Source organism: Phascolarctos cinereus, unplaced genomic scaffold, assembly GCF_003287225.1.
Source record: "Phascolarctos cinereus isolate Bilbo 61053 unplaced genomic scaffold, phaCin_HiC Scaffold_4;HRSCAF=312, whole genome shotgun sequence".
Classification (NCBI taxonomy): domain Eukaryota; kingdom Metazoa; phylum Chordata; class Mammalia; order Diprotodontia; family Phascolarctidae; genus Phascolarctos; species Phascolarctos cinereus.
In genome coordinates this window covers 535,019,427-535,041,797 of record NW_027555847.1, presented here as the reverse complement: position 1 = coordinate 535,041,797, position 22,371 = coordinate 535,019,427, and the positions used below count along the sequence as shown (strand labels likewise).

The window sequence follows — 22,371 nt, the reverse complement described above, 5'->3', positions numbered from 1 at the left end:
GAAGATCACCTAAGGAAATGTGTGATTTCCTTTTTATTAAAGAAAAGAAATGGTTGAAACAATGTGATCTCCTAGTTAAATGAATACCCACCCATATAAAATCATGGCTATTTAAAAATTTTGGAGTAGGCATTTGTTTTCATAACATCTCAAATATTACTTGATTTCTTGTCATGTCTACAGATCTAAAAACTGTTAAATAAAAATAAAGAAGATGTCAAAGTAAACATGAATCACATAGCTGATATTCTTATTGGATGAATGTTTTCTTTATTAGAGTTTAAAATTAGTCTCTATATGATTGAATTATCTAGATTAATCACATGCTTTACTTATATTACACAATATCTATTGTAATATATTGCTTTGAAGATAAAAGTGAATGGAAATTATAGGAATCTGAGCATATCTTGCTGTAACAAAATCCCAGATACAAAAAAATATGAGCTCACATAGAAAAACATTAGGAAATTATTATTTTATTTCTAAAGATCTCTCCCTTTACAGAAAACCCACCTTTAAGTATTGAGTTCCTTCACATGGGAATTCTATAATCTCTGTTAGTGCTGTTAAAATGTTGGCTCCTGGATCATTAACTATTAGAAAGGTTAAGGAGAACAACTTAAAGCTAAAATGTCACTGTCAACTGAAGATCAATTATAGATGAAGATATAGCATTTAGGAAATTCTACCATGTCAATGAAGTAACAAAATTCATTTAAAAAATAAAATCATATGTTTGTATATATGCATATGTACACATATTTATATAATACATGATATGCATACATATGATATATCATATATATATATATATATATATATATATATATATATATATATATATATATGTACACACATATATATCATTTTGGTGGATTTTTAAGTGGAAGGTACATGGCCTGTACATTAACAAATCTTTCAAAAATATTTATTGAACTCTCTATATGTATATATGTATGTATATGTGTATGTATGCATCTCTCTCTCACACGCACACACACACACATTTTATAGGCACTGCTGTATTTGGAGGAATACAGAAAGAGCTTATATTCCACTGATATTTACCATTAAAATGGGTGCACACTCGGAGTCTTCTGTCTGTAAAAAATTGAAAACCCATTGGGGATTTTGAGATATGTTTCTTGGTTTAAAAAGTCAGATGGAAAAGAACAAGACTTCTCAATATGTGGGGAAATGTCCTCACAGATGGAGCCTTTCCTGTGTGAACTTTTCTTGTTTAAAATTATATTTTTAACCATTGTATGCAATTCTAGACATTTTTGTTTCTGTCAAAGACCTTTGTGAATAGCTTAGGTATTGGTTATAGTAATTGTAAAATAATATTGATAAGGTTTATATTTATAAAAATAGAAAAAGATGAGCTGTGCATGCATGGCCTTCATAAGAAAAATAAGTTGTGAACTGATAAAGTAGAAATAGTGATCCTTAAAATAATAGCGTCATAATAATTCAGAGACAGTTTTGTAGTCAGGAAGACCTGGTTTCCAGTCCAGATTATTATACATACTAGCAGTATCAGCATGATAGTCATTAACATTTTAGGGACACTCTCAATTCTCTGGACACTTTATAAAAGCAGTTGCAAATCTATATGCATAGAAGATATTTAGTTTGCACAAAGAAATTTCCCCACTTCAATGAAATAACAGGCCTTTAGTCACACAAACTCATATGACATGCACACACATGCACATGCATAGACACACACACAGAATATCATAGGCTTTGCATTCAACTATTTTTTGTAGTGTCAACTAGATGTAATAGATATAGTAAGGGAAACCTGGGTTTGGATCTTATCTCTGTTCTAACTATTTGATCCAATCCAACAAATTGTTACTAGGTCATTGAGGAGTTACAAAAGAACTAACACCATGAATATAATACCTGGGAAAAATTGCAGGTCTTTTACATATGTGAATGATAGGTTCTAGAGCACAAAGGGACCACAGAGAATATCTAGTTCAATCCTTTTACCCATTACAGAAGAAGGAATTGAATTCTAATAATTAACATTTATATTGCACATTAAGTTTTGCAAAGTACTTTCCTTATAACGACCTTATGTAGGAACATAGTACACTTCCCATTTGACAGATGAAGACAGGCTGAGAAAAGTCAAGTGTTTTAGCCACAGTCACACTTATAGCCAGTAAGTGTTAGAGATAGGATTCAAATGCTGGCCTCCTGATTTCCAGTTCCAGTGATAATAATCATATGTCATAATGAAACTCCATATTGACAAACTTGCAAACATTACATTTAGATAGAGACAAAAGTTTCAAAGGTGTTACCATCATGTAAACAACAACAAAGAAAAATGCTACTGCCTATTTTTGTTAACTGAGGAAAAATTGCAAAAGCTATTCACCCTAAACCTTTTGTGGGATTGATTCTTGTGGATAATTATGGTTACCTTTTAATTTGGTGACAGGGTTAATTGAAAAGACAGTGTTTGCTCTTTGAAGAATTAAAAAGAACTTAAAAGCAAGGAAGACTGGCTTCTATTTGCGTGCTTACTTTAGTAAATAGTGACATAGCACTTTCTCCTGGAACTGTAAAACGAGCTATTTACCTATCCAATTGTAAGATATGTTTTTTTGTTTGTTTTATATATGGTCACCTCTTGAAACCTGGTCTTTGTTGGTCATTCCCTTGAAACTCTTTTCAATCATTTTAATGACTAGATGACTAGCACAAGGACTGTATGCCTGCTTTTTCTACATGTGGCTTGTTTTCACAAGGAGGAAAAAGGCAGATTCAGATACCAGGGGAAGTTATCATTGGCCAACTCAGCTGATTCTCTGGAAGTTAGGAAACAACAAAAGGACATCCTAAGTAAGGAAAAGGTAAATAGATGGCTATTTAGTATGTGGAAGAAAACTGTAGTCTTTTCTACCTTTCTGAAGAAATACAGCACCATGCCCTGTCTAAGGTACTAAGTGAGAATAGTATCATGATCACAACAGCCTTAGAATGTCAGCCTTCACCTGATTCCTTTAAGAAATAGGAAGCACTGATTGTATGTTCAATTTAGTATTTTGAATTGATCATAGAAATTTGAGTTTCAGAAACTGAAAGATGAAGAGAAGATGGGCAAAAAAAGGATGAAAGAACCTTTTCTTCTAAAGTCTTCTTTCCTGGTTTCCTATATCTCACTCTCCCTTCACACACAAAAAGCTAAAACATCCAGGATTCTAGCCCAGTTTCAGAATGAGGTATAAAGAGGGATGTTAAAAAGGAAAGGCTAAACAGTTACACTTGCAGGAAACTCAAGCAGATTTTAGCTCAGGCTCCTGCACTTTCTATCCTTTGGATGTCCTATGGCAATCTGTAAGTTTTCAAACTTAATCTGCATCCTTGATGTTTTTGGGCTTATTTTGTGTCTTCTAAATAGTTAAAATAACATTCCTAAAATTTGCATTTTTCCCTTAACCTTTGAATACAAACTGAACTAGCCACTTCAATCATCCCAATAAACATAGAGTTCGCCCCTTAGTACACGAAATATTATATTGCTTGGGGTTTTGCAGTTATTTAATCACTCCTATCTGCCTGCAAGGTCACCGCTCTATGCCTTCCATTCAATTACAGAGAACTAGAGAACTTCTCCCTCACTCTAGTTCCCTGTTCAATCCTGTTTCATTCTGCACTCTCATCTTACTTTATACATTCAAGCCTATTACTGTAGAGCAGTCAGTCCTTTAGCATCCTTTCACATACAACATACTATACCTGTGTACAATATACCTTTTTCACCTAGTTCCCTCTCACTCACCTCGCTCATTTTTCCTTACTCGGAGATCCGCACTGAGTTTCTCTTCCTGATGGAGTTGTTCAATAGGACATAAACTAGCACTCACTCACACACACACACACACACACACACACACACAAACACACACCCCACGTCTTTGCTTACATTCATTAGCCTTTCTCTGCAGTTGGCTCAGGAACATAGAGAGATGACTAAGTTGTGCCGGTAGTGGGGTGGGTGTGGATTATGGGTGTAAGCTTCAGACTCAGGAACCACAGGCTAAAAAAGCATGCTCTCCTCCTGCTGCTTTTGCTTCTTCTCTTCCTCGTCCTCCCCCTCCTCATCCTCCCCCTCCTCCCACTCCTCTCTATCCTTCTCCCCCTCTTTCCCTTTCTCCTTTTTTTCCTCCTTCTTTTGGGCCGAGACCTGTCTTGCCCCACGTAATTTCTTCTCTCTAAAATTGTCCTGTAAAGGACACTCAATACACACATACATGCACACACGTGTCTCTATGACCGGCTACTGGGTCTGCAGCCATAGCAGCAGCCGCAGCCGCAGCAGCAGCAGGTGCGTAGCAAAGGAGATCCTTAGAGGCACAGCAGGAGCTGCTTTCAGAACATTCCCAACCTTTTTTTCAGGATTCCTTACCCATCCCTCTTTCTCTCATACCTTCTTCCCTCTTCTTCTCTTTTCTACCTCTCTTCTCCTTCAGTCAATGCTCCCTGCTTCCTAGTCTGTGAAGGGAGGCTGCAGCGGACCAGGCTTAAATGTGAGCAGCAGGGAAGGAGCCCCATGGATCAGAAGGAATGGAGGGACGGGATATACTGGGTGGGGGTCCAGGCTCAACCTCCTTAGCCAGTTCTCTTGGACTTCCGAGAGCAGAATCGTGGGGTTCTTGCTATACCCTGAGAACCGGTAGCAGCAGTTGTAGCGAGTGTAGAAGGGGGGGGGGGAAGTGTCGTTGCATTTTCCTTTGAGTGACTCCCTTTCCCTCACGCCCTCATACACCCTTTTTCTGTCTTCTCTTCTGTCTTTCTGAATCATTCTCCTTTATTTGTTTCATTTCTTTCTTTTTAAAGCTAAGACTGTCCCTTTCTAGCTCCTCACAGTCCAGGTCTCCTAACTCAGCTTCCCTGGAATAGATCGGGGTGGATGGAGGTGGGTGAGGAGGGGATGTAATACCCGAAGATTTACCTGAAAGAGAAGTGGTAGTTCTCCATTTATGATGGGAGAGTCTACCTTTCAGAAAGAGATGAGGCAGATAGAGATGTCATCGTTTGTGTGGGAGTTGATTAGAAGATGCGACCTCCACAACTGGCCCTAGGATTAACTACCCTAAACTTTTATTGCTGCTTGTCGTCTAGGAGCGTCCTACCTCTCTCCAGTGTTGCTGACCTGAGAAGGCTAAATAGAGAAGGCTCGACATCAGAAGGGAGAGTTCTCGTTTCCTTTTGATAAATAGGATTTAAAAGGGAGCGAGAGACAGCGATTCCGTTTTTCTGCTTTTGAGAGAGAGAGAGAGAGAGAGAGAGAGAGAGAGAGAGAGAGAGAGAGAGAGAGAGAGAGAGAGAGAGAATCAGTCCAGTTGCTGGTCGTTCCCCCAATGCATCTTACTTCAGTTTGTGGGCACGCAGAAAGAATCTGGGTTTTCTTCTCTTTCACTGCTCTCTCCTCCTTCCACCCCGCCCCGGGGCGAGTGGGATGGGGGTGGTGGCGAAGTGAGGGCTCCCTGCACAGCTTCAGCTCTTCCTCTCCTCCCACCCCCCCTTCCCCCCACCCCCACCACCCTCACCAAGATCAGACTGAGTGTAATGTCCTTGCTACCACCGTTACTCCATTCTACTATGCAACAGCAGAGAGGAGAGCTTTGAAACAAGAATTTGATCCATTTCAAAGGCATAATGCTTCTTGAGGATCTCATTCCCTAACGATATAACTAAAGCTCCCACTTGGTAACTCTTTTCATCCTCTCCACTCTTCTCTCCCATTCGCTCATTCCTTTCCCTCTCCGTTTCTCCCACTCCTGTGCCCCTCCACCATCCTTCAAATCCTCCTCCCACCCCCACTCACCCACCCACCCATTCCTCTTTCTGAAGATAGCAAAGGTGGCGGGGATCTCGGTGAGCAGATGAAGGACCCCTTCATCCCATCTTCAATGCCTCTACCGAAGATCCCAAAGGTCTGGAGCAAAACGGGCTGTTACCGGGCGTCCTCTTGGAAAAGCTGCTGTCTGCTTTTGGTTTTATATGAAACTGGGGACTGAAGGAGTTACCACCGCCGTGGGTGAGAGCAACAAAGCGTCCGCTCCGTCGCTGCCCGTCTGTCCTGACTAGCTCCCCCACCCCTCACTCCCTTCCCGTTCTCCTTCGCGCTTCTTTGCTTCCCCCCCACCCCTTTCCTTCAGTCCGCCAGTCGAGCTCTGATCTTAAGCCGGCAGCAAACCCTCTAGAAAGCCCCCCGGTGTCATCCTGAGAACTGCAGCCACTATGATGCAAAAGAAGACTGTGATGATGGTGGTGATGATGGTGGTGATCATTGCCCGGGTGTGATGTGATTGTCATGGTGGGGACGGTGATTTCGAGGCGGTGAGAGCTAGAGTGAGCGAGCGAGCGGGAGCAGAAGGAACGGTTGATTCGCTTGTAGCTGCTGTGTGGGTTCGGATTCTCCCCCAACCCCCACCCCGCCCCCCTCCTGACTCCATCCTCTCCCCCACCACTGGAAGTCCTTCCGAATCTAAATGGAATTAGTGGAGATCGGAGTCCCTGGCGTAAGGAACAGACATGATCTATGGACGCAGTTTGTTTCACAGTAAGTAACCTTTCTACTGCCGCCTAGTTAGCCCCCTTCAGTTTTCCTTCCGTCCCTTTTCTCCTCCCTCCTTTTGGAAAGCGCAGGTGGATGCAGCGCAACCTCTCTCCAACCGGACCCCGCAGTACCGCTGGAGTCTCTGGGGCAGATGTAAACTTTCTGTATTGCAGTAAAACTGAAGAGGGGCTACCGGGGGAGGTGGGGGCGAACAATGATTAGTTAGTATTTTCGCCGGGTACTGAAATAAAAAAGCTCTTTTTTTTTGATGGAGGGTTTAACGTTAGGTAAGGAAAAGGGGTTGCAGAAACCTTTGAGTTCATGAATAGTCCGTAGCTTAATGATTGTGTGTGGGTTAGTAAAAGCTTTTGGGGAAGTGGGGGTGATGGGAAGTGGGATCATGTTGTGAGAGGTCAAGTAGAGAAGAAATCCCCCCTTTTCCATTATATCAGAGTATATTCCTCCACCACTGATATTCTTTCATGATAAATACTTTAATGTACACCAAAAACACTGTGTTGGGTTGAGAATATAGCGCCAAACTCAACTACTCTGAATTAACTTGCCTTTTGGTCAGAAAACATCTAATGCTGTTTTTTTAAAAATGTAATTGTATGAACTGTGCTTGGGGTGGGGGGGAGATCTCTCTAAGAGAAAACAACATTCTAAGGCAAGATGAAGAACGTAGTGTCAGTGTCATATCCTCAGTTCTCTGTCAACCTCTATATACAGAGGATAACTGTCAAAATAAAGGAAGGTTTCTTGTACTCTTCTTGAGTAGTGCAGTTGAAGGTCTGCTAGCACATTAAGGATAGCACATTCCATAATGTACAAATGGGAAGCATAGTAAAGAATCTTTGGCAAAGGAAGCACTCAACTTGAAGAGGTGGTTGCAAGTGTGTGTGTGTGAGTGTGTTTATATATATATATATATATATATATATATATACATATATATATATATATATATATGATACATATATATGTATGTACAGACATATGCATTCAGGTTTACCTCAGGATGTGTTCAAAGTACTGATTTTTCTCATTTAGAAATACTGAAAGGGCCTAATCCATTCTAAGAACAGATGGCCTGACCACAACCTATTTTTTTTTTTGGGAAATCTCTGTTCAGATTAAAGCTATGTAAAACAACAGTTCACAACAACATAGTTTACACACCAACTGTAGTACACAAAATAAAACCCACATCTCTTGACCTTTTCTTTAAGAAGCTGTTTCCAGATAAAAGCTATTGTGGCAAGCTTTAGAGAAAGGTTTTCCTGGTAGCCTATGCCCTCTTTTCCAAAATTGCTTTTACATACTTACATACATGTATGTAAAAATTAATGCTTAGAATAATTAATTTATAATAAAAATTTTCTTAAAAACTATATATTCATAATTTGGTTGCAATACAGAACAGAATCTGAATGCTTACCCTTAAAGTCCTAAGGGATTAATTTTTATAGCTTCTTAAATTGTGGGGATCTCAGTGGTTTTTGCATGTCAATATATTTTTATAATGCTGGCTTAAATGCCTCACAACCAAATTAATCTCCTTCCTGTCCCTTGTCTCTCTCCTCTCTCTCTACAACTCCTTTTCCCCTAAGGATTTGACCCTAGGGATTTCTCTTCTGAATTATGAGGTTTTGTTCTTTTTGTTTGTTTGTTTGTGTTTTGCCATTGCATATTAGGACCAAGAATATATACATCTTTTTTTCTCCCTTTTCTCATTTTTAGGTGCTATTATATTCATGGCAGTTTAGAAATTCAGAATGTCCTATTGTAATGCTTAAATTGAAATAGGTTAACGTGTTTCCTGCTAGTATACAATTTCTTTAGAATGTTGGATGCTACTCACAGTCAACCTTTATTAACTTCAAAACAGGGAGTCCAAGCTTTTCTTAGTTTTCTAAGTCAGTTTTTCTAAGTCTTACGTAGATATTTTTTGAAGTAGCAACAAAACTGATTGGTTTTGATATTTTCTTATCTTTTCATTTTATTATATTGAGATAGGTCATAATACATCAGTCACTATAAACACTAATTTTGTATGTCCCTGATTATTTCTGTTCATTTGTTTCAGTTGCAGCAAGTCTGATCATCCTACATTCATCTGGGGCTACCAAAAAGGGAGTAGGTAAGTTTGTCAAAAGGATAAAAAGTACTGCAAATTCCTGACAATTTTCCCAATTCTATCCCTATCCTAAATGCTCTATTATGATAAGAATCTGATATTGTGTACAATTGCTTGCCTTTCCTTAAGGAAAGCTTACAGCTTAATTATGAATTAAGACCTGAAACAAAGGTGGTTATATCTATTTTTAGTTCCCCAAACATTGAATAATGGCTCTATTTTGCAGAAAAGCAAACCACTTCAGAAGCACAGAAATCAGTGCAGTGTGGAAATTGGACAAAGCATGCCAATGGAGGTATCTTCACTTCTCCCAATTACCCCAGCAAGTATCCTCCAGACAGAGAGTGCATCTACATAATAGAAGGTAAAAAAGGAGAAAAATATGACAAAATACTTTAAGCCTGAATTTTGTGTTTAATAACACTTTACGGACAATTTCTTTTACAGCTCTTAAAAAGCATCGGATTGAGTTGACACTTACTTGAGTGTAATTAGATTGAGTGCATCAGATTGAGTTTACACTAGGTGTCTTAAGAAACTAGGAAAATGTGCCTAAAAGTTGATAATCATAGATTTAGAGCTGGAAGGGACTCTAATGGTAAGTCAAATCCTTCATTAGCCTGGCACATAGTAGGTGTTTAATAAAGACTGATTGATTTAAATCTTGAGAGGTTAAGTGATTTGCTCAGTGTAACCCATCTAGCAAGAGCTTGTAGCATGATTTGAATCCAGGTCTTCCTGATTACAAGTTCAGCCATCTATTCCCTACATGTCTCTAAGTAAATTAGAATGACTAATGAATGTCAAATGAAAATAGGCAACTCTGATTTTTTAAATTTGATTTAACTGATGGAGTTAGTCATAGGCGATATATACCTGAGAGATATTGTCATGCCATTTGACTTAATCCATCTTATGCATTTTTATAAACTGATAGATGATATTTAATTCATTTTATAAATAATGGAAAATAGAATGGGGTAAAAATCAAAGAAAATTATGTATATTGTGAAAGAACACATTGTAACAACATGGTATAGCAGAGAGGACACCAGACTAAAAATCAGAAATCCAAACATGCTAGTCCTGAATGTCATTAATTAGTCACATGACCTTTTTGAATCAGGCTTAGTTTCCTCCTGCACAAAAGAAAGAATTGTACTGGAGGATCTAAAGGATTATTTCCTAAATTTCTATGATATCATTCCAAACATTGGCCTGAAGCCTTATTTTTCCTGGTTTTTACCAGTACCCCTGGTACTATGCTTCAATTTCCAGCTAAGATTTCCAGGATTTGGCTGGCAGCTAAATTTGTCCAACCCAAGTCTCATAAATGTTTCTGAGGATTTTCAAAGAGAGGTCAAAGACCTTCTACTTTCCTTGAATTTTCCCTATTCCCTGTCTGAAGGTAGTGCTTAGATGTCTCCAGAATGCAAAATCCTTACTGAGAGTCAATTTCTGAGATTTAACATTTCTCATCTTACCTTATAAAGACATTATACAGTCCATATATACGCAATACTGAAACATCACAAAAATTATTTTGAGTACACTGAAGAATATTTTCTGTGAAAAGTTGTATGATTAATTGCATTGACCTATAAGCCTTAGATATATGCATTTTGAAGATCTTTGGGAAAAAAATAAAATTTCTATAATCCAATGAACCTTCTGAAAGAAAGGGACTCCATCATAAATGGGAAGTGCTTTGAAAATGTTAATGTGCTATTATTTTGCCATACTTCATCCAGATATTTTTCTTTCCTATTTCCAAACATGGGTTTAATCAAAGATCTACAGGGTATGATCATCATCAAATCATGGGGGAAACTATTCTGAGCCTGATCATTCAATTCAATTAAACATTCAGTAAGTGCTTCATTATGTAGCAAACAACAAAAACAAATCAATCCCTTCTCTGGTGCTTATATTCTACAACAGGATAGTCAAAAGTACAAAGGCAAATAAACTTAAGGCCACTTCGGAGGAAAAGAGTGCTGCCAGTTCAGGACAGCATCAGTGAAGGCTTCACAGAGGAAAAGTCATGCTTGATTTGAGCCTTGAAGAAAGATAAGGGATTCTTAGGGCGAGATGAAGAGGAAGTTCATTCTAGCTATGGGAACAAATTCATAGATGTGGGAGATCAGATGTCTAGTTCAGGGAATAGTCCAATTTGTGTTGAATCTAGCATGTATGAAAGGAAGTGAGCAAGCTTTTATTAAGTGCCTACTATGTGCCAGATACTATGCTAAGCACTTTACAAATATTATCACATTTGAGCCTCACAAACCCTGGGAGGTATGTGTTATTGTCCCCATTTTACAGTTGAGGAAACTAAGGCTGATGGAGATTAAGTGACTTGTCCAAGGTCACCTAGCTAATAAGTGTCTATGGCTAGATTTGAACTCAGCCACAGAGTTCAAAGTTCTTCCTGACTACAAGTCCAGACCTTGATTCATTGTACTGCCTAGATGCCTTCTGAACACAAGTACTATGAAATAAGGGTAAGTTCAAGGGACTCAAATGCTCAGCTGACTTATCAAAACTTATCAAAAAGACAATAGGAAACCACTGAGGATTTGGTAGGAAGTAATTGACAATACTCAGAATTGTGCCATGACAAGTGTCTTTTTGCCAGCTATGTAGAGGATAGAGGAAAGGGATTAGACACTCAGTGAAGAGTAAATGGTGATGAGGGCTCGAATTAGGAGGGTAGTTGAGTAGGTGAAGAGGAAAAGAAGAACATATGGAAAACATGTTATTGGGGGATAGAAATGACAATACTTTATAAGTAATTGAATATTTGATAAATGAAGGAGAGTGAAGAATGAAGGATGACTCTTGAGATTATGAAACTGTGTGAGTAGGAGGATGGTAGTTCCCTTTATAGAAGTAAGAAAGTTTGGAGAAACAGTTCATTAATGGGAAAAAGAAAATGATGTTCTTTTTTGGACATGTTAAGTTTGATATTTCGATGAGGAGACAGCTAGAAATGTGAGACTGGATTTCAGAAGAGACACTAGGGAAATAGATCGAAAGACAGATGGATTGTTTTGGAAGTCATCTGCTTAAGAGATGATCATTGAACTTTTGGAAGTTTTTATATAAATAAGGGAGAGAGCACAGAGTAAATAGAAGAGGGTCCATGAAAGAACCTTACAAAACCACAAATGTTTTGGTGGCTATAGATGAATGAGGTACCATGAGGGATAGGCAAAATTACTAAATAGTAATAGTCAGATAATGCTAGATACATCTAGTGGGAAAATCAGAATAAAGTCTTCATGGAAACCCAAGCATGAAACAATATCCAGGAAGAAAGGGGTAGTCAACAGCATCAAAAGCTTTAGAGAAGTAAAGAAGCATCTATACTAAGAAAAAGCCTGTTGGACTTAGTTGAGATTATGGGTGAACCTGGAGAGAGAACAATTCAGATTTTATCTAATATTGAGAGAATGGTCCATTTTACCACTGTCTTTACCAAATTTTGTATTTATGGATTGCTTACTCTAACTTAAAGCCTGCTATTTGATCAGTCAAAAAACATTTGTTAAGTGCTTACTAGGTCAAAAGTAATACAACCTTCTTTTCCAATAATTAGATATTGACATTAATAACAGATTAAGAAAGAACACACAAAATTTTGTACTGAAAATTAAAAATTCAAAGAAAGCAGGGCATAATGTCTTCTACAATGTAAGAGCTCCTCTAATTCTTTAAGCATTTCCATATAGTAAACTGGAACTTAGTAAATGTTGGAAAGCATAATGATAAAATTTTTTTTCCAGTTAAACTATCAAGTCCAACTATTCATTTCAAGTCAACAAATATTAAGTGTCTACAGAATTCCAAGTTATGTGCTAGATACTCTGTGTATAAAGTTTAAAAATATTAAAACCCCATGTTCAAGGAGTTTCACTTACTGGGAGTAATTGGTTATATATGTACACACAACTAAATGTAGTGTAAGATAGGGAACGTTGGGAATGAAGAGGAATAATTGAGACAAAGTGATCTAAGAAAATTTGAAGAAGGAGGGGAAATTTTTCATTTGAGAAGAATCAAGAAATTTTTTATGGAGTAGGTGGAAGCAAAGATGAACCTTGACCTCAGCTCAAATCCAGCTTCAGACACATAACACTCACTAGCTGTGTGACCCTGGGCAAGTCACTTAACCCCAATTGTGTCACATTAAAAAAAAAAAAAGATGAACCTTGAAGTAAGATCAGGATTCTGAAAGACAGAAATAAAGAGGAAATGGATTCTGGACATATGGAATTCAAGTAATTAAATTCACATAACTTCAAGTAATGGAGTAGGAATGTACTATTAGTTTTATATCATAATGATACATCATGTATACATTGCAAGATATTTTCTGTCAATTTTGCACTCTATCTCTACCCCAGCTCAGTCATGACAAATCACTGGGGCATCTGATTGGATTTGTGTTTGTTGGTTATTGGTGGTGTTCTTGTTTTTTCCTTGTGTGTGTTGGGGGGGCGGAGTACTCAAGTGCACTTTTTGAAAGTGTACACTTTTCACTATTTGAAATCCTTATAATTATTACCCTTCTGTCACCTTCTCTCTTTGCCTTAAATATGGGGTTTCAATACAAAGCAGAAGCACATTTCACATAGAATTTACTTGTGACATCATATCTAGTAAGTAATGGGAGTGACAAGATGCAGAGGATTGTCTACAGAATAAAAATACATAATTTTTGCATTTTCCCCATGAATTTGTTTCACAAGACACATGATGTCATGAATTCCATATAAACAAATAGAATTTCATGCCACTGATAATGCATTTTTTAAAATAATAAGCATGGCATTGCGTGCAAGAAAATACCTTTAAAATATTTTCTCAGAGGTCAGTGTGTTATTTTTTTAAAGATACTATATTTTGTTGAAACAAAATTCTTTTAGCATATACCAGTTTTGAGAGTCAAACCTAAAAACTTATGATTTCAGGCCGATATATCCATTAGTAATTTTTGGATTATCTATTGTACTTCATTTAGCTGACAGCCATAAATTTAAGATGTCGTTTTACTAGGATCTGTTTGAAAGCACTTTCAACTTTTTGAAATAACAATATTTAACTTTTTTCTTTAAGATTTAAAGTTTGTTATCATCATTACATAAAGTTCCAGGAGCAGAAAGAATTATTAATCTAACATTACAAGAGAAAACTACATTTTAGAAAGCAGTTTAGCCAATAAATGATAAAGTCTTTGGCCTAGGTGGCACATTGGATAGAGCCTTGGGCCTGAAATCATGAAAGCCTGAGTTCAAATTCAGCCTCAGACACTTAAACTAGCTATGTAACCCAGGGAATGTTACTCACCTCTGTCTCAGTTTCCTCAACTGTAAAATGGAGATAATAATAGCACCCACTTCCCAGGGATGTTGTAAGGATCAAATGAGACAACATTTGTAAAGCACTTCAGATAGTTCCTGGCATATAATATAAAATAAATGCTTATTCTCTTCTCTTTCCATATATACATATACATATACATATACATATACATATACATATACATATACATATACATATACATATACATATACATATACATATACATATACATATACATATACATATACATATACATATACATATACATATACATATACATATACATATACATATACATATACATATACATATATACACACACATACATACATATGTACATATGTGTGTGTGTGTATATATATATATATATATATATATATATATATATACACTCCTTGTTTTATGCAGCCTCATTCTATTTCTACACTTGTAGTGGCAAAGGGCTCTAAGAAAGGGGTGGAGAAAGCTAAGTGAACCCAAGGAAATTAACTTACATAATCAACTAATAATAATAATAATAATAATAATAATAATAATTTATTGTTCCTATAGCAAAACTCTATATTTTCTCATTTCATCTTCACAAAAATACTAGGAGGCAGGTCCTATTAGTATCTCTATTTAACAAATGAGAAAACTGAGGCAGATAGGCATTTAAGTGACTTAGCCATATAACTAAACAGTGACTGGGGCTGGATTTCAACTCAGGCTTCCAGAGCCCAGTTCCAGTTCTGTGTGCATTGAACCACTTAGTTACTACATGGACCACAAACCAATTGAAATTCCAAAATATTAATATTTCATATTTGGCACTACTGTGAAAGAATTTTACTTTCATCCATTTGAATGCTACTTATGCAAATGTAAATTACAAACCCCTACATCTCTTCTCTTCAAAACTTCTTACTTTCCCATAAATCCATCACAGAAAATTGCTGTACTACTGAAGGTTCTGGAGACTTTTGCTTGTTCTTTTAGCATGTTGAGGGTAATCATGAACCAGTAAGTTATGGTATTCATTTCTTCCAGTAGTGTGTCAGTTATTCATCATTAATTGGAATCAGATGTTAAAGAGTACCAGCAAGTAAATGATTTTAACTGTGGTTTTTAGCACTTTCTTCTTCCCACTTTTAGCAACTAAGTTATTGCAGAATATTATTGCAGAAGGAGGGAGGGAATCATATAACCAGAGGATGTAGTGTAATATTTACACTTATACACATTCACATAGTGATTATACACAGTGGCCAACTTTGCCAATATTTAGCTAAACTAGTATTCATTTAAGAGATGAACAGTTCATCTTTAAGCCAATATTCAAAACTATTTTAGCTCGACTGGACCTGCCAGAGATTGTGTTCTGCTAAAATAGCTTAAAAATCAATGGTTTTCCCCATGCCACATTGGAGCATTTTAGTTGGGGAAAATCAGGAAAGGCTTCATGGAGGAGGTGGCACTGAATTGAAGCTTAAAATAAGATCAAGATTCTGAAAGACAGAAGGAAAGAGGAAAATTTATATCAGGCATAAAATTCAAGAGGGTTAGATATGAACATTAGAAATATTCAAAATGAGTATTACTGACAATTCTCATGAAATTCACCTTGAATTTTCCTAAAATAAGTAAAATTGTATAGTTCCATTAAGTCAAGACCAAATTTTAAAATTTTATGGTTTCACAGTTAAATCTAGTTTGGAATATATTGTAGTTTTGTTTTATATATGTAGATTGATCAAGACCAGTCACTATCTGCATATACAACTAGCCAAGTAATCTTGAATTTTCCTCAGAACCTCATATCTAGGAGAAGTTGTGAAAAGGTGCAACAAAGTAGAATGACACTTCACTGACACATCCTTTTTTAAATATATGGTATGGGGCATCTTCACTTTTAATAAATTTCCAAAGTAAATAAGCCAAGCAGGGTCTATTTCTGTTTTGTCACCCAAGTATACAGTATACCATCTGCCCAAGAGTATAGGTGCTTCAGAATGTTGAATGAATGACAGTCTTTTGGACTGATTTGCAGGGTGTGTATTGAGGGATGAGAGTGAAGAAAATGAAGAGGTACTATGACATAGTAAAGTTGTTGAAGATACTGCAGAGTTCTGAAATGACAGTAGAATGGTCAAATATGGTACTACTTGGTAGGCAATTCTTATGTGACTTTGCTAAAATTAAAAACAGGCTAATGAACTTCCTAGTTGAAGCAACAAATATAACTAAGTGAATTACAATCCATTTCACCTATGTCTTAATCTAATAAATATGAAAACAGGGTGCAAGATATTGCATATATACAATATGAGAAAACAAGTAAATTTTGTTGGCTTCATGCCAGCCACCTAAATATTTGCAGGCACATGGATACTGCATCAGCTTTTTCACTTTCTATTCAGGTATTTAGACATTGTCTAGACAAAAGAAGAGTTAACTGTCAAAGAGTCTACACAGATGTCAGGGCCTTCTGTTTACTAAGTGTGAAACTTCCATATAAAGCTGTCGTTAGCTACATTTTACCTGCTGGCATTGGCATTGCCCTGCTCATGCCACTAATTCTGTTAATTCACCTGTTAAAATATAAGGCGGCTATTTACTAAGCATAACAAATCTTTCAGCACAGATGTCATTAAAGAAAACATAGGGTTGTAGTATCATAGATTAATATTGTAGTATCATAGATTTAGGACTAGAAGGAACCTTAGAAGCCAAGTTCAACCGCTTCATCTTGAAGTTAAAGAACTGAGATACAGAGGAATTAAAAAGCTTGCCCAAGGTTACACGACAGCACATGATAAAGCCAGCATTTGAATCTGGGTGCTCTGACTAGAAAATAACCACTCTTTCCACTGTACCATTCTCTTTTATTTTTTTCTCTTTTTCAAACTATTCACAATATTCAATAGCTAGCATGTTTATAAAGTACCTATCATTCCATGCAGGCATGGTGCTAAACATAGAAAAAAAAGTCTTTTATTTGATCTTCACAATAACTCCCCATTTTTACAGATAGGAAATCAAAACAGATACAGGTTAAGTGACTTGCTCAAGAACACGTAACTAGGAAGGGTCAACTTTGAATTTTGGTCGTCCTGACTCTGGTCCTAGTGCTCTAACCTGTAGCACTTAGGCACCTGTTCAAGGATATCAGTAATTCACTAATTTGTTCAACAGTGTCTGCTAAGTACCTACTATGTACAAGGTACTGTGCTAGAGGCCAGAGGATTCAAAAACAATATTAAAAATAATCCCTGTCCTCATGAAAGGCACATAATTCAATCAGCAATTCCTGAGCTTATGTTACAGGCCTAGCACTGTGCTAGATAGTGGTGTTAGACTCAGAAATGGGGGTTAATAATTATTGCACAAGAATCCCCATGGATACATACTACTTCCTTTTAAAATGTAATTTCATCTGTACTTCCTTGCATTCTTATTTAATTTGTTAAATATTTCCCAATTTCATGATTGGCTGCGGCCTATACTCAGGGTGCTGCTATAGCATATTTAACAACTGTGTGCTGGAAGACACAAGACTCATATGAGCAGATATGTAGAAGTTCGTTTGAGCAGGGTAAAGCACTAACTGATGGCACTAGAAATAGAGGTATGAGAAAAAATTTTACAAAGTTTCAGCTGAGTTGAGACTTGAAGAAAGCTAAGGACTTTTAAGAGGTGAGGGTGAGGAAGGAGTTTCTTAAATGAATTAGCAGTTTAGTTATTGGGAGGTGAGAATGATGGATAAGAGGACATGGGAAGAGGCAGTAGGTGCAGTTCTTGAACTAATATGGGCCCATGATTTCTAATTGTGCTGCTGTTCACAAATATTTACCTTTTTGGAGGCACATTTTAATTGCACCTGAATTTTGTAGTCTACACATAGCTGTGAATTCCAAAAATGCTTGAAATGTCTTTATCTGAGTGAAATATTTTTGTTTTTTATTTTAATTATAGAATAAAATTTTTACATGGCTTATTGTTAAATCTTTATTTCCAGGAATTCTATAAAACTGAAAGGATTTTAATTTCTATTTACTTTAGCTTTTGCTGTCTATCGTTTGGGCTTATATCATGAGGATTGTGGCAGCTACTTATTATTATCACAAGTTAAAACCAATATTTTCTAGCAACTATGAAATCCTCAAGTTGGTACTTTTGTGAGAAATTATTAGATTTGTAAGATAGAAGCACTGAGTCTTAGACATTAGAAGTCTTCACAAAAAGAAGAATCTAAACATAATTGATGAGTGGACTCTGTTTATTTGAGGCACATTCAGGGGTGGGCTGGCAAGTGTTTAACTAATTCTTCATATAAAAATGCATGCACAATTCACTTTTAAGTTTCATTTGCTTTATTATTATTTTTCCATCATTTTCTTAAGTCCAGACAATAACCAACAATACATCATGCCCTGATTTGTAGCATTGCTGATTCCTGAATTGAAAATGTTCCCACTGTAAATTTAACACTCAGCTTTCCAGGACCAAAAGAGCTACTTCCAGCATACCATTGGGACATATCTAAGAATTTTATGAAGTTCTGCCACCTGATTCCCAATCAAACATGAAATCATTGATTTCTGAAGAGATTTCATGTGTATTGAATGCTCAGGTATTGATCTTCACAAAATTTATTTTTACTCTTGAGAAGGGACTATGTTGATTAGAATAGTTCATACTCTAATGTAACAGTAGTATAAAGTGATTTCATAATAGGCAGTTTTGTCACCATTGAAATAAAAGATTAGAATCATTTCTGAGTTCTTAGAAATTTTATGTTATTATGAAGAGGACAAAAATACTTAATTATACAATGGCATTTTGTTCTACTGCCTTCATATCACTTTGTATGTTTGAAAAGCTAATAAAAAGTTAGCTTTCAATTCACATCTGGATCCTCTAGAGTGGTAATGTCAAGGGGAAAACAGAGGGAGGAAATAAGGGTGCTGACATGGACTCCTTATTCTGACCAAGGTGACTGACTATTCTGACTAAGGTGTTTCCCTTATTCTGACTGAGCTCTTTAACAGTAACACTCCTGGTTACCCATCACCTATTTTGGAGAACAGAGTGAAGAAATGAGGATAAGATGGAGAAGGTGGAAGAGAAGGGAGTAATGTATATGTTTTCAGAAGTGAGGAAAGTACAAGGAAGGACTCTATTCTTTCTCCTTGAAGCATTGCTTTACAAGACAAATAAAATATATGTTCTTATTTATTGTCTTTGCATACTATTCCATAGGAGCAGAGACTAAAGGCATGAAGTAGAAGCTAAAATTCTGTATTTTTTTCTGTCAAAGAAAACATGTTTGGAAAGAAGCACAACCAATTAAACCCCAATTGAAGGAATTTTTCTTGAGATAATTATCCATAAAGTCAAAAAATAAAATATGAATTAAATTGTTTTCATAAAAATATCAGCTGTCATGATTTGACACTGCCATTCCTTCTGGATGCTTTCTTAGTTTTCAACTTATTTTCATTGTTAAATTTTAGAATGACAGGTGTACACCTATGATCTCCATTTCCTCACTTTTTTCTTTGGCCAATCATAAGCCATTATGTTCAATCAATCATTTCTTCTTTTAGTTTCAAAGATTCTGAACAGTGTCCATACTCTTTCTCTCTCTCCAAATATATTTTATTTATTTCATTTATTGTTATATTTTCTTTTGGACAGCTACAGCTCTGAGTGTTCATTAGTTCAGTTTTTAGCCCTCTGCTTTTATTCTTTCTAAACAATCTCTGTTACAGAGCTCATCCCATCTTTGCTGAAACATTACATCATGTCATAGGATATGCATGCAGTGTGAAATAGTGACTACATTTTTGAAGTAAAAATAAGAGTAAATAGTTTAACAAATTATATATTTTTTTGATTTAAAATATACTTTCTTTTCTAAAACCTTGACTTTCTCAGCAATCCAGAAAGCACAACTGCTATAGACATAGGAAATAGAATCTTAGAGCTGAAAGAAACCTTAGAAATCCAATCTACCACCATCTCTCTAAGGATAGTAAAGTGAAAGTCACAGGTGTTAAGTTCCTTGTTAAAAGTCACTTCAATTCAGTTCCATAAATATTTAATTACTTCTTATGTGTCAGGCACTGTGCCAGGTGTCAGTGTTACAAAGATAAATGTAAAACAGTTCTTGCCCTCAAGGGACTTATATTATTTTCATTGGTTATTTTCACTGGAGCATCTAGTAGGTACAGTGAGTAAATAGATCACTGGATCTGATAAGTTAACAAGTGTTGAGTTCATATATGGCCTCAGACTCTTTCTAGCAGTGTGACCCTGGGCAAGTTGCTTAATCCAGTTTCCTCAGTTGTAAAATGTGGGGAATAATAGCCTCTACTGTCCAGGGTTGCTGTGAGGATCAAATAAGAAAATATTTGCAAAATGCTTAGCACAGTTCCTGACACATGCTTAATAAATATTTACTTCTTTTCTTCCAACTTGTATATCATATCATCAGCTTAAACACTATTAAAAAAATAGAACTTATTTTAAATATAATCTTGAAGGAACCTTGAAAATCATTTAGTGTAACACCAATGTTTTACAGAGGAGGAAGACGAGAAGTGCAGATACTTTCCCAAAGTGGTATTCTATTTATTCCCTACTCAGATTTCCTTCCTTGCTACATATTCTTTCTAATTGGTACCACATCTCTTATAGGGAGCAAGATTGAAAATCTTGGTATCACCGTTGTTCATTCCTCTACATGCCCCACATTCTGGCAGTTGAAAGTTTTCATCATGTCTGTTGCTTTCTCTCTATTTCTACTGCCACTCACCTTGATTCTTCCTGTACTAATTTGTGACTGTAACTATTTATTCTCCCTGTTTTTAGTACTTTTTCCTCCAACCTATCCCATATACTGTATATTGATTAATCTATCAATGCTATTTTCATTGTGTTGCCCTCCTATTCAATAACTTCCAATGCTTCACTATTTCAAATCAAATCAAATCTAAAATCCTCTTCTGGCTTTGAAAGTTTTGTATAATTGGTTCTACCCTGCCTATAAAACCATATACCAGTGCATGTACTTTTCACTGTAGTGAAATGCTCATGGTCCTTAATGTTCACCCCCTCTTTTTTTGCCTTTAGATTCATATTTTCCCCTCACCTCAAATAATTTCTTCTCCCTATTCAAATCCCATTCATATTTCAGTGTCCAGACTTCTCCATGAAGCTTGAGTCAAATTATCTTACCCTCATTTCCTTTCTTCCTCAAACTACAATCATCACAAGTTATAATGACCATTTTTTTTCTATTTTCTAGGCTTATAGCACACTTAATTATATTATCACCTCTTATTGTTTTTTTAATTTTGCTTTCACCATGTTTTCTTAATTAGATTTTCAGGTCCTTAAAGGCAAGGACAATGTTTTACATATCTCTTGTACTCTTGAGCACATGCTAGGTAGAGTATCTATTTATTAAGCACTTACTGCTTTTATTATAATCTTATAATCCTAAAGGCAATTTGTGATTTCAAAATGGACCAAAGATTATTTTTCATGTTTTGCATCATTGAACTCATTAGTTTTTCATCCTCTGCAACTTTGGACACAATGAAAACAACAACAATAATCTGTGTAAAATTTTATCCCTATACTAAAGTCTTGTGTGAAACTGGTCTCATTCTCAAAGACTAGGCAGAGACCAAACCCTAATAGGTTCTACCAACCTAGAAAGCTTCTGAGGGAGGGAGGGAAAACATCCTCTCTATTGGTTATTTGAGGATTGACCAGCCCACCTGAGCTGGAGAGACTTACTGTTACAATTGTGGTCATAGGTGATAGATTTAAACACACACACTCATGCACTCACACATATGTGTATGTGCAATATCACAACAACTTGAGAAAATTTCACTGAGGTATAAAAAATGAGAGATTTGAATTGTTAGAATGAAGTACTATGCTAATGAAATCAGGGACCTTTCAAAGGCTTGAAGATGAATAATCTATAAACAGGGCAAAAAGGTGTAGACACACAAGTGAAATAAAATTGATAAAAATATTGATGTTTGAAAAATATTAAAATTTTATCTCAATGCAGGAAGCAAGAATAAGAGAATAGCTGATGAGAGTTTTTAAATGGTGCAAAACAAATTGTCTGTCCTCATATGAGAATATTCTTGACAAAATATCATCTACCTTGCCACAATTTATAAAGACCAGTTTGCCATAGGATTATATGTTTAGAACTCAAAAGCACTTTGAAGGTCATCTAATCAAGCCCCTCCATTTTTATACATAG

General features: G+C 36.2%; 1 protein-coding gene across 1 annotated transcript in view; it reads left to right on the top strand.

The window, feature by feature from the left end:
- The first annotated feature begins 6,066 nt into the window (after positions 1–6,066).
- The window catches only part of NETO1 (neuropilin and tolloid like 1), a 199,561-nt gene continuing 183,256 nt past the window's right edge, over positions 6,067–22,371 (top strand). Inside the window, 3 exon segments of the mRNA XM_078153545.1 lie at positions 6,067–6,592; positions 8,679–8,732; positions 8,956–9,093. Of these exon segments, the coding sequence (XP_078009671.1) occupies positions 6,565–6,592; positions 8,679–8,732; positions 8,956–9,093 (220 nt within the window). The 5' untranslated portion in view covers positions 6,067–6,564.